Source organism: Ornithorhynchus anatinus, chromosome X1 (assembly GCF_004115215.2).
Source record: "Ornithorhynchus anatinus isolate Pmale09 chromosome X1, mOrnAna1.pri.v4, whole genome shotgun sequence".
In the NCBI taxonomy this organism is placed as follows: domain Eukaryota; kingdom Metazoa; phylum Chordata; class Mammalia; order Monotremata; family Ornithorhynchidae; genus Ornithorhynchus; species Ornithorhynchus anatinus.
In genome coordinates, this window is record NC_041749.1 from 80,222,131 (window position 1) to 80,235,799 (window position 13,669).

The window sequence follows — 13,669 nt, forward strand, 5'->3', positions numbered from 1 at the left end:
TCACAGTCTTCATCCCTATTTTACAGATGAGGTAACTGAGGCACAGATAAGTTAAGGGACATCCCCAGTGCTAAACAGCAGACGAGTGGCAGAGCAGGGATTAGAACCCAAGTCCTTCTGCCTCCCAAGCCCGAGCTGTATCCACTAGGCAATACTGCTGCTTCCCATGAATCAACTCCACTTTGTAGGAACTTACTTAGATCCATCCATCCTCAGCACTTCTGTATACACATTTCTTTAACTGTATATTCACTAATTTATTTTGATTACTTGGTTGGTCAATCCTTTCAAGTCTGTCTCCCCATTATGGAGTGTAAGCTCCTGGTGGGCAGAGAATCAATCAATCAATCAGTAATGTTTATCAAACACTTAGTAGGTGCAGGGACTGTGTCATTTGGCTGGTTTTGCCATTTCCCAGTGCTAACTGCAGTGCAGTGCACCCAGGGGTCATGCACTAAGCACTCTTGCTACCATTCTAATAGTTCCTGATCCAGTTCTTTCTTGGCCCTCAGAGGAGAGTCCCAGGAGGTCCTGGAAGGTTTGGACCTGAACCTGGATGGCCTGCAGCAGGTGGTGAGAAGCCAGGAGAGCAACTCAGAGACTCTGAATGGGGTGGAAGTGAGTGAGTGGGCAATGGAAGGTGGGGGTGGGGGGCCATACATCCCCGATGCCTAGAAGCTTCCAGCAACCTTGGGCATTCCCTTTCCTTTCCTTCACAATCTGTTCCTTGTCCCTCAGTGACCCTAGCCAAGAAACTAGGTCTCCCAGAATGAGAGGTCAAAGGCCAAGAGCCTCCCTAGGGTGATAAGCTGCGGGGGAGGAGACAGGAGAACCACTCTGGGGAGAAGGGGTGGGGGTCCCACTCTAGAAAGAAAAGCAGGGCCTCTCAGCGATGGGGAAGTGAAAGGGGATGGGAGCCACTCCAGCGCTTAGGATACAGCCCTCCCATCTGCAGATACTGTCCCTGGCAGCTCAGTTTCAAGATGCCAGCTTAGCAGATCGCTTTGGTCCCATAGCCCTCTTCAGGAAGAGTAGCGGTGCTGCCATGTGGGAGAGGTTATAAGTAGTGGCCATCTTTGTGGGGTCCTGGGGTGATGGTTTACTTGGATTACCATCTGGAGGCAGCCCAGCAGGGTGGCTGGACTCCCCTGGCTATTGGAGATCTCCTCATTCTCTCCCTCCCGCTGGCATACCCCCTGCATTGCTGGGATCTGTTCTGTTGCACACCGTTCAGGGGAGGGTTGCCCTATTTCTCCATATTTCCTAAGGCTCCCGGAAACTGAGGGGAGCCCCAGCCCAGCAGGGATTTGACAAGAGTATCTGCTGGTAGTGGCTGCGCCTTCTAGGAGTAATCTCATCAATCAGTCAATCATTCAGTCAATCAAGCAATCAATCAGTGGCATTGATTGAGTGCATACTGTGTGCAGAGCACTGTTCTGAGTACTTGGGAGAGTCCAAGACAGTAGTGCCAGGAGACACAATCCCTGCCCACAAGGAGCCTACAGTCCAGTAGGCAGGCTGGCCAGTGAGGGCCAGCACTTTCCAATAGGTTGAGGTGACCTTCCTTCTCCAGATATTTCTTAGGTTTATGATCAAGAATCAAATCACGCCCCCCATTTCCTAACATAACAAAGGATGCTGGGAGAGATCTGGGTCCTATGGCCACCCTTGAGCGTCATCTTTCATTCACTTCCACTTCCTTATTTTTCCCCAGCTCTTCAGCAGACTCTTCACAGAAAGCGAGCTGAACTTACTCTTGGACATCACCATGCCCTCGGTACGGTCTGGCCGGTGGGGAGGGGAGCTCTGATGGAGAAGGGGAATGGGGAGAGAACCTCCCTAGGGTGGTAATAGGCTGTGGGGGAGGAGACGGGAGAACCACTCTGGGGGGAAGGGTCGGGGGGCCCCATCCTGGAGAGAAAAGCAGGAGCCCATCAGGGATCAGGGGAGGGGGGTGAGAGGGGATGGTGGCCACTCCAGCTTCCCATCCCCTTTCTATGCTCTGGCTCTGGGTAACAGATTCTGTGGTGGGTACTGTTATTCCAGGCCCAGCTGCTCACTGAGAATATGGAAGGAGATGTAGCTGGCATGGAGCCTCCCTCGTTCAGTTCAGGTATGCCTTCGGCTCAGCTGTACTCCAGAGGCAAGTTCAGGGACAGTGGAGCCACTGGCGATGGAGTCGGGGAAGCAGGGCAGAGTTAATGTCTTCCCCAACAGTGCCGTTCTCCCCAGGACTCTGGATCTCCTTTGCTCTTGCCAAGGTCGTGGCTGTGCTGCCTCAGGTTGGGGATTGGGGGCTGAGATAGTCAGAGAGGGAGCAGGCGGGCACAGCAAGAGGGGAAACCCCCACCGGGCACATTTCTCCCTCCCAATCCCCACCTCCCACCACATGAGAATAACCTGAGGCCTGGCAGAATGGGGTAAAAGGAGTTTGCAATGGCTTTTCCCAAGGGCTCCCACCGCCTTGTAGACGGTTTATCACCTGTTCACCCATTCACTTGTCCCCGTGTCCCAGGCCAAAGAGCTTGGAGGCTGAGGTCTTTGATGGGGTGATTTTCTGCCTCCCTTAAGGCTGGGGAGTTCTGGACCACCATCCTGAGGTTAGCCCACCCTTGGATGTGGGGGCTGGATGGGGCTCCTCTATCCCAAATGATGAGTGCTCCTCCGTAGGTCCCGGGCTTCTCTGGGTCTTTGCGGTTCCAGGGAAGGAAGTGGTCCTTAGGAATCCCCAGCAGTTCTCCCCCCGACTCCCCAGACTCTCCCTTGGTCTTTGGGTGTGAGAGCTCCTCGGCCTGTCTTCAAGCCTCACGTGCTCTCCTCCTCCTTGGTCTCCAAAGACACCCCCCATGACTCCCCCTCCCCTCTAACCCTTTCATACCTGAGCAAAGGCCTGGGCCCAAGGCCAGCTCTGGCCTCAACAAACACTTCTATCTTAAACCACCCCAGAACCCAGATGGAACTGAACCCCCTGGCCCAGTCTTATTGCCCATTAGGCTCAGATGGGGTGGTGCCCACCTGCCCACCTGTCCACCCACTTGCCTGGAATGAGTATTCATTTGTACCAGGTGGGTGGGAAGTTGGGAAGCCAGAACCCCAGCTTGGAGGACAGGCTCCCGAAGTGCAAAGGGTTTGGGTGTGGGAGGGCCTGCCTCTCCTTGCCCCTCCCCCAACCCCCACCCGGGGTTACCCAACCCCTCTTTTCATCCGTCAGCCCAAGCCTCCCTTTCATTGTAACTCCAGAAAGACCTGGTTATTTGGAACTCTGAACCAGGCAGTCCTGTAGAAGGGTGGATCGGGGTGGGGTTGGAAAAAAAGATTATGAGTGTATGTCACTGTGGGTGGCACTGCATGTGCGTTCAGTGTTTCTGTGAAGGCCTTAGTTTCCGTGAGCATATGTCTGTGCCTATGTTTAGGTGACTGTGCGTTCAAGATCTCTGTTTACACAAGGGTTGAGAGAAACACTGTGTGAATAATACTGCCCCAAGCTGGTATTCTGGGATCCTGCCAACGTGTATGTGACTGAGAAGACAACCCATCAGTCAATGGTATTTATTGAGCCCTTACTGTGTGCAGAGCACTGGACTAAGCACTTGGTAAAGTACAATACAACAGAGTTGGCAGACACATTCCCTACCCACAGGGAGCTTAACCAATCCATCCATCAATCAGTTGGGTCGACTGAACATCTTCTGTGTGCATAGCACTGTACCAGGCCCTTGGGAGAATACAGCAGAGCTAGAAGACATAATCCCTGCCCTTGCAATTCAGCAGGGGAAAGAGACTCAGAATAAATTACAGTTAGGAAGAACTTGAGAATGGAAAGATGGATATGTGGATGAATAAGTGCTTAAATTCAGTCATATTTGTTGAGCTCTTACTGTGTGCACAGCACTTTACTAAGCACTTGGGAAAGTACAATACAATAATAAACAGTGACATACCCTGCCCACAACGAGTTTACAGCGTAGAGTATGAAAAGTCAAAACGTACAGAAGTGCTGTGGGTGGTTTTAAGTGCCTAAATGCAGAGGTGGCCCAAAAGTGCTGTGAAATAGGAATGGTAATAATAATAATGTTGGTATTTGTTAAGCGCTTACTATGTGCAGAGCACTGTTCTAAGCGCTGGGAGAGATACAGGATAATCATGTTGTCCCACATGAGGCTCACAGTTAATCCCCATTTTACAGATGAGGTAACTGAAGCACAGAGAAGTTAAGTGATTTGCCCACAGTCACACAGCTGACAAATGGCGGAGTCGGGATTTGAACTCATAACCTCTGACTCCCAAGCCCAGCCTCTTTCCACTGAGCCACGCTGCTTCTCTGGTACTTATTGCATGCTCCCTGGGTGCAGAGCACTGTACTGAGCACTTGGAAAAGAGTGACAGAAGCATGAGATACTTTCCCTGCCTACAGTGAGCTTACACTGTAACTGGGGAGACAGCGGCCATGGCATCATGCAAGCTGAGGTGTAGTTGGAGAAGATAGTATAGACCATACTGTGCTGTAGTTCAAAGTCCTCGAGACTGTAAACTCATTGTGGGCAGGGAACAGGTCTACCAATTCTGTTAAACTGTCCTATCCCGAGCGCTTAGTACAGTGCTCTGCACACAGTACTCAATGAATACAATTAATTCACTGATTGGTAGATAGGGAAGAGGGGGATCCAGAGAGAGAGCATGTTTGAAGGCGGAGGGGAGTGAGCAGTTGAAGATGGGAGTTGAGGAGAGAAGAAGAGTGGGAGCAAGTGTTATCAGAGGGTGGGTGTAGTCTTAATAAATGGGATTCACTGAGCCTCTACTGAATGCAGTACACCGGGGAAGATGACGCCATCGATGGCACACTTCACCTAGGGATGCCTGCCTGACTAAAAAGGCTAATGTGAGACCCACAGTCCTGGCTCCATCAAGTAGACCAAAACCTTGTCTCTTGTCGTGCCCGTCTTGAGCACGTGATTCTGTTTCTCCTTCAGCCTTCTTGCCTCTTGCTCCTGATGAAACATCTGCTCAAAAAGAGCCACATCTTTCTAGATATGCCGTGTTCCAGGCCTGATCTAGCCGCATCAGTCAACCCCGCTTTTCAGTAGGCCGTGTCCTTGAAACATTGCTTCCCTCCTCCTTGCTTTCAGTTTCTCAATTTCAGCCCACTGTACTGCAGCTATCGTTCCACTTTCCTCCTGTGTCCCTCCCCAGGGCAGCTGTGTTAAGGGGGGACGTAGCTTCTATGCTAAGAGACTGACTTCGTTCCAGAACTTCATTGTCTATGATCCTGTCTTTCCATTTGATGTTGAGCATAGTCCAGAAATGACAGTGATGGAACCACTCAAAGAGTCAGATGTGGCACCTATGTAACTGGGGAGAAGCTGAAGAGAAGGCTGGACAGCCCTGTGACTCTGTGAACCTTCGGTTTGGTCTGGAGCCCAGTTCCGTGAGGCTTCCACCCCCTATGTGACGGTCTATAAAGGTCGTGCTGGTCTTCTTGATTCAGTTTTCTATTTCCTTGTCTGGCGCAGTGTCGTTGCTGGACATGCTGCCTAGGTAACAGAATTCGGTGACTGCGTTGAGCCCCGCGTTGTCACTAGAAATTGTTGGTTGTCTGAAAGGTTTCCCTGGTGCAGACTGATACATCGCCTTGGTTTTCTTTAGCCGTATCATCAGCCTATCACAACCAGCTGATTCGGGGAAGCGGTTTACAGTCACTCGCGTGTCTTCTTGGTTATATGACTCTGTGGCGCTGTCATCTGCATGCATCAATTCTTGAATGGCTGAATCTAGAACTCTGGATGATGCTAAAAGTGTGTCGAGTTGAAAGAATTCCCCAGAAGTGCAGAAACCTATTCTCAAACCCGCATCCAGGTCTCTCGTTTCAGCTTCCAACATGACTGCGTAGAATAAATTGAGCTGGTCCAGGCCCGCTATGCATCCCTGCTTTACTCCGCTGGTGATGGGGAATGGATCAGGCAGGAGGGCCAATCAATCAGCTAATCGACAGTACTTTTAGAGGGCCTATTGTGTGCAGAGCGCTGTACAGAGTGCTTAAGAGAGTATAATAGAAATGAGTAGATATGATCCCTCCCCTCAAGGAGCTTCCAATTTAGAGGGGTATCCAGGCACTAAAATAAGTTACAGAAGGGAGGAAGTAGAAGAGTATATAGGACAAGTACAGAAGTGTGATGGGGGTGAGGGGAGGGAGAGAGATTCTGAATACCAAAGTGCTTAGGCAGCGCAGAAGGGCTGAACTTAGACTGTGAGCCCCATATAAGACGGAGACTGTGTCCGACATTATTATATTGTATCTACTCCAGCGCTTAGTACAGTGCTTAGCACTGTAGTAGAATTATTACTGTTTGTTTTTTATTGTTGACAGTTGGGGGATGTTAGGTGATAGAAGGCTCTGAGCTCACTCCCTTGGTGAACTCATTCGCTCTTCAACTATCAACTCTACGCAGATGACTCCCAAATCTACATCTCCTCCCCAGTTCTCTCCCCCTCCCTCCAGGCTCGTATCTCCTCCTGCCTCCAGGACATCTCCACCTGGATGTCTGCCCGCCACCTAAAACTCAACATGTCTAAAACTGAGCTCCTTATCTTCCCTCCCAAACCCTGTCCTCTCCCTGACTTCCCTGTCACTGTGGACGGCACTACCATCCTTCCTGTCTCACAGGCCTGCAACCTTGGCGTCGTCCTTGACTCAGCTCTCCCATTCACCCCACACATCCAATCTGTCACCAATGCCTGCCGGCCTCACCTTTACAATATCGCCAAGCTCCGCCCTTTCCTCTCCATCCAAACGGCTGTCGTTCTGGTACAAGCTCATAATATCCCGACTGGATTACTGTGTCAGCCTCCTCTCGGATATCCCTTCCTCCTGTCTCTCCCCACTCCAGTCTATTCTTCATTCTGCTGCCCAGATCATCTTCCTACAGAAATGGTCTGGGCATGTCACTCCCCTCCTCAAAACCCTCCAATGGTTGCCTATCAACCTTTGCACTAAACAAAAACTCCTCACTCTTGGCTTCAAAGCTCTCCATCACCTTGCCCCCTCGTACCTCACCTCTTTTCTCTCTTTCTACTGCCCACCCCGTACACTCCGCTCCTCGGCCGCTCACCTCCTCACTGTCCCCCGTTCACGCCTATCCCACCATCGATCCCTGGCCCATGTCCTGCCGCTGTCCTGGAATGTCCTCCCTCCTCGCGTCCACCAAACTAACTCTCTTCCCCTCTTCAAAGCCCTACTGAGAGTTCACCTCCTCCAGGAGGCCTTCCCAGATTGAGCCCCCCCTTCCCTCTGCTCCCCCTTCCCCTCCTCTCCCCCCTCCCACTCTCTGCTCTTCCCCCTTCCCCTCCCCTCAGCACTGTGCTCATTTGTATATATTATTTATTACCCTATTTGTTAATGAAGTGTATATCTCCTTGATTCTATTTATCTTGATGATGTTGTCTTGTTTTTGTTTTGTTCTGTTTTGCTTTGCTGTCTGTCTCCCCCGTTTGGACTGTGAGCCTGTCATTGGGCGGGGATGGTCTCTCTCTGTTGCCGAATTGTACATTCCAAGTGCTTAGTGCAGTGCTCTGCACATAGTAAGTGCTCAATAAATACTATTGAATGAATGAATGAATGAATGAATGAATGAATGAGCCTGCCAGCCATGCTGGCATAAACCAGTGGTATTTCATGAATGCTTACTGTGTGCCGAGCACTATACTAAACACTTGGAAGAGTATGGTGCAACAAACTCGGTAGACGTGTTCCCTGCCCACGAGGAGCTCATAGTCTAGGGGGGATCCAGACATTAAAACCAGTTGTGGATATAATGATGGTATTTGTTAAGCACTTACTATGTGCCAAGCACTGAGCCCTGGATATGTACATAAGTGCTGTGGGACTGAGGGTGGGGTGCTAATATCAAGTGCTAAAAGGGTAGAGAACCAAATGCATAGGGAAAAAAGGGATAGGGAGTAGGGGAGATGAAGGCTTAGTCAGGGAAGGCCTCTTGGAATTGTGATTTTAGGAGAGTTCTGAATCAATCAATCAGTGTATTTATTGAATGCTTACAATGTGACAAGCACAGTACTAAACACTCGGGAGAGTGCGACATAACCGAGTTGGTGTATATGTTCCCTGCTCACAAGGAGTTTATGGCCTAGAGGGGGAGAAGGTGGGGAGAGTGGTAGTTTGGTAGATAGGAAGGGGTAAGGCGTTCCAGTAAAGTGAGGACGTGAGCAAGAGGTTGGTGGTGAGATAAACGAGATCGAGGTACAGTGAGTAGGTTGGCATTAGAGGAGCAAAGTGTGCGGACTGGGTTGTAGTAGGAGATCACAGAGGTGAGGTAGGAGGGGGCAAAGCGATTGAGTGTTTTAAAGCCAAAGCAGTCACGAAGCAGTCTCTGAATCTTGATGAACTTTTCAGGACAGCCAAACTGGTTAACTAATTTCCCAAGTCCAGATGAGACCAAGTGCATTTGTTAGGTCTGTGACAACTGCGTAGAGGTCTTGGTGCTGTTCCCTGAACAGAGATCAAATCCACTGTGCCCCACAGTGATCCGAAGACTCACTGTGCTGGTGGGAGTCTTCAGTCAATGATATTCTTTAGCAGCTGACCCTGGGGGATTCTGACTAGGATCATGCCGGCAAGGGGGAATAATGAGATGTTGCAATAATAAGTCACACTCTGCTCTTTCGCCTTCCTTCCTGAAGATAGCGATGACGGTGGCTGTCTTTGAGATACTGTATCATTTCCACAGGCATCAATATGTTAACAAAGAGCTTTTGTAGGTGCTTAAGCAGGGTGTCCTCCACGCTTGTAGATCTCAGCAGAGAGCTCGTTGTGGATAGGGAATGTGTCATATTGCTGTGTTGGACTTTTACCAAGAGCCTAGCGCAGTGCTTTGCACACAGTAAGCGCTCAATAAATACAATCGATTGATTGATTGATTGATACATCACCAGGTCCAGGTCCCAGCATCTGGGAGGTACGACAGAAACACTAGACACATTCCCTGCCCACGAGGAGCTTTCACTATTAGGGGAGGCAGACATTGAAATCGTCACGGGCAGCGGACTCGGAATAAATAAAATATAACTGAATGTTCAATCAAATATGGACACAGACACATACATGATGGGGATGAGTAAAAATAAATACATGCAAGAGACGGCTAAAGAGTTGATGAGTTTCAGGGTACTGACGGTTGACACGTAGACTTGGAACCCCATGAAGGACTGGGACTCTGTCCAATCTGATGATCCTGTATCTGCCCCGGCGCTTAGTACCATGCTTGGCACATAGTATCCGCTTAACAAATATCATTAGTATTATTCTTCTTGTTACTAGAAGCAGCGTGGCTCAGTGGAAAGAGCATGGGCTTTGGAGTCAGGGCTCATGAGTTCGAATCCCAGCTCTGCCACTTGTCGGCTGTGTGACCGTGGGCAAGTCACTTAACTTCTCTGTGCCTCAGTTCCCTCATCTGTAAAATGGGGATTAAGACTGTGAGCCCCACGTGGGACAACCTGATTCCCCTATGTCTACCCCAGCGCTTAGAACAGTGCTCGGCACATAGTAAGCGCTTAACAAATACCAACATTATTACTAGATTCCTGTTGCCCACCTCCGCCACTTGTCAGCTGTGTGACTTTGGGCAAGCCATTTCACTTCTCTGTGCCTGAGTGACCTCATCTGTAAAATGGAGATGAAGACTGTGAGCCCCACGTGGGACAACCTAATTACCTTGTATCTACCCTAGCGCTTAGAACAGTGCTTGGCACATAGTAAGCGCCTAACAAATACCAGCACTATTATTACTAATAATTAGTCGGGGAGCCTAGCAGTTGTTCCAGCAGAAAGAGCACCGCTCTGGGAATCAGGAGGCCTGGGTTCTAGTCCCAAGTCCGCCTGCAGATGGCGACTGTGGGCAGAGACCACACAAGCACTTCACTGTGTACAGCACCCCTGCCCTCCGACTCATTCATTTCCCCCGGTGCCCCAGCAGGAACATGACCGGCAGGGATGAGCCACTAGTACTCTAAGCAATTCCTCGGCGCAGGTGCTGGGTTCTGATGTCTTGGGACCGAAGCTCATCTCTGCTCCTGATGGGAGGCTCTTTCATCATCCTCAGTCAGGGAAGGCTTGCTGGAGGAGGAGGAGGGATTTGAGAAAGACTTTAAAGGTGGAGAGGCTGGAGATCTGGTGGATTTGGGAGGGAAGGGAGTTTCTGCTGTGGAGACGCCTTAAGCAAGGGAGGGGTTGGTTGGAGGCAAGCGAGGCAAGAGGAAGGTACAACCTGGAGGTAGGCTTCGAGGGGAGCGGTGAGCACGAGCAGGGGAGTAATGGGTGAGGAGAGCAACCAGCGGAGGATCTGGGGCCACAGGAGACGCGTGGCCACGAGATATTTCAGGAAGGTGATCAGGGCAGAGAGGAGTGGGGTGTGGATTGAAGCGGGGGAGGCCGGAGGCACGGGAACCAGTGAGGAGGCCGATACGGTGGTGGAGTCGTGATCTGATGAGCGCCTGAACCAGTCGGGTGGCTGGATGCGTGGCGAGGAAGGGGCAAGGAAACGTTTTTGAGGGGGAAAAAAATCAGCAAATTGTAGCAGTAGACTGGTTGTGAGAGCAGAATGACAGTGACGAGCTGAGGGTGATTCCAAAGGTTGCTGGCTTCAGTCACAGGGACGATGATGGTGTTAACAGAGGAGATAGGGAAGGTGAGAGGAAGATGAGAAATTCAGTTTGGGGCACATGGGATTTGAAGTGTCGGCGGGATCATCCACGTGGAGGTGTCCTGGAGGCATGGGGCCTGGTGGATAGATTACAGGCCTGGGGGTCAGGGGACCTGGGTTCTAATCCCAGCTCTGCCGCTGACCTGTTGTGTGACACTGGGCATGTCACTTCGCTTCTCTAGGTCTCTGTTTCCTCATTTGTAAAATGGGGGTGCAATACCTGTTCTCCCTCCCACTTAGACTGTAAGTCCCATGTGGAACAAGGACTGTTCATCTTGATCATCTTGTATCTACTCCAGAGCTTGGCCCATCATAAGCGCTTAACACATGCCACAATTACTATCATCAAGAGGAGATGCGAGATTGGATAGCAAGGGAAACCAAGACCAGAGGGTTGATCTTTTTGCTGCCTTCGACACTGTGGACCACCCGCTTCTCCTGGAAACATCATGTAACCTTAGCTTCACTGACACTGTCCTCTCCTGGTTCTCCTCCCATCTCTCTCAATCTCTTTCGCAGGCTCCTCCTCTGCCTCTTGGCCTCTAAGTGTGGGTGTCCTTTCAGGGTCAGTTCACGATCCCTTTCTAGTCTCCATTTACACCCACTCCCTTGGAGAACTCATTCACTCCATGGATTCAACTACCATCTCTACGCAGATGATTCCTAAATGTACCTCTCCATCTCTGACCTCTCTCCTTCCCTTCAGTCTCACATTTCCTCCTACCTTCAGGGCAGCTCTACCTGGATGTCCTGCCATCACCTCAAACTTAATATGCCCCAAAGCAGAACTCCTCATCTTTCCATCCAAACCCAGTCCTCCCCCTGACTTTCCCATCACTGTAGACAGTACTGCCACCCTCCCTCTCTCAGAAGCCCGTAACGACATTATCCTCGACTCATCTCTCTAATTCAACTGGCACACTTATTCTTTCACCAAATCCTGCCTGTTCTACCTACAGGTCTCCAGAATCTGCCCTTTCCACTCCATTCAAAGTGCTACCACGCTGATCTAAGCAGTTATTTCCCAGCTCAACATCCACATCCGCCTCCTCGCTGACCTCCCTGCCTCCTATCTCTCCCCTACGCGGTCCATACGTGGCCCTACTGCCTCGATCAGTTGTCTGAAAAACTACTCAGTCCATATCTCCCCACTCCTCCAAAACCTCCAGTGGCTGCCCATCCGCCCTCCATGTCAAACAGAAACTCCTAAATGTCAGCTTTAAAATACTCACTCAGCTCAGTCGCTCCCACCTCACCTCTCTGATTTCCTGCTACAACCCAATCCACATACTCTGCTCCTCTAACGCCGACCTTGATCTTGTCTGTCTCATTGCGGCCGACACCTCGCCCATGTCCTTCCTCTGCTGTGAAACTCTCTCCCACTTCCTACCTAACAGTCCACCATGCTTCCCACCTTCAAAACCCTCCTAAAACCTTACCTCTCGCCTAAGAGGTATTCCCTAAGGCCTCATTTCCCCTAGTCGCCCTCCCCTCTGCATCGCCTGTGCACTTGGCTGTCTACCCCTGAACCATTTTGGTACTCCCCCCAGCCCCAGAGCACTTGTGTACATATCCTTATCCTCTACTATTTCCCCTTATCTGTAATTTCTTTTAATATCTGTCTCCCACTGTGGACTTTAAACTCCTTGTGGGCAGGGATCATGTCTACCAACTCTACTGTGTTATCCACTCCCAAGCACTTAGTACAGTGCTCTACACAGGTAAGCATTCAATAAATACCATTGATTGATTGACTGATTGTGAGTCATCCTCATAGCAACTGAAGCTAAAACCACTTGAATGGATGAGTTTTCCAAGAGATTCTGAGCATAGAGAGAGACCAAGAGACTCAGCATAGAGTTCCTCAAGTCTTGAAAACTCAACATGTCCAAATCTAGCTTCTCATCTTCCCTCCTAAACTCTCCCCTTCTCTCAACTCCCCGTCTCCACTGACTCCACCAACATCCTCCCTGGGACTGAAGCCAGCAACCTTGGCATCATCCTCGACTTCTCAGTCATTTTGCTCTCACATCCCATCTACTGCTCAAATCTGCCCATTTTTCCTCTGAAACATCTTGCAGATCTGCCCCTTCCTCTCCACGCATACAGTCACCAGCCTGGCTCAAGCGCTTGTCATAGCATATCAGTCAGCCTTCTCGTTGTTCTCCCTGCCTCCAACCTACCCTCGCCTCAGCCCACAATGCAGGCCTCTGTCCAGATCATCTTCCTCAAATGTCACTCTGCACGTGTCTCCCCCCTCCTCTAAACCCTCCAATGGTCATCCATCTCACTCCCTCCGCATCAAACGGAGACTCCCTACCATTGACTTCTAGGTCATCCTTCAGCTTTCTCCACCTTAGTTATTGGTTCTCCTCATACGCCCCTACCCTGCCCACCCTCTTCACTCCCCTCAATCCCATCTCCTGGCTGTACCCCACTCATAAGCAGCAGCATGACTCAGTGGCAAGAGCGCGGGCTTGGGAGTCAGAGGACATGGGTTCTAATCCTGGCTCTGACACTTGTCTGCTGTGTGACCTTGGGCAAGTCAGTTAACTTCTCTGTGCCTCAGTTACCCATCTGTAAAATGGGGATTAAGACTGTGAGCCCTATGTGGGTTAGGGGACTGTGTCCAACCTGAATATCTTGTATCCCAGTGTTTAGAACAGTGCTTGGCACATAGTAAGCACTTAACAGATACCATAGTTGTCATTATTATTATCACCTTGTCCACCTCCAACCTTTTGCTCACATTGTCCCCAAGGCCTGGAACTCCTTTCCCTGCCCCCAAATCCACCAGACCTCAGCCCCTCCCATCCTCGAAGCCCTTTTAAAATCTCTCCTTCTCCAATGATCCTGCCCCGACTTAATCATGAGTACCCCATTTCTTAAGAACACTTCAACTGCCTCTTTAATTTATTGCATTTACTTATAGCCAGCCTCAAAACTTGTGCATATATGTC

General features: G+C 50.3%; 1 protein-coding gene across 2 annotated transcripts in view; it reads left to right on the forward strand.

Moving 5' to 3' along the window:
- Positions 1-13,669, forward strand: part of LOC100680741 (heat shock factor protein 1-like) — a 29,817-nt gene that overhangs the window by 12,354 nt on the left and 3,794 nt on the right. For both annotated transcript variants that reach the window (XM_029051676.2, XM_029051677.2), the window contains exons 10-12: positions 513-618; positions 1,715-1,777; positions 2,047-2,113. In XM_029051676.2, the coding sequence (XP_028907509.1) occupies positions 513-618; positions 1,715-1,777; positions 2,047-2,113 (236 nt within the window). The remainder of the gene's footprint in view (positions 1-512; positions 619-1,714; positions 1,778-2,046; positions 2,114-13,669) is intronic.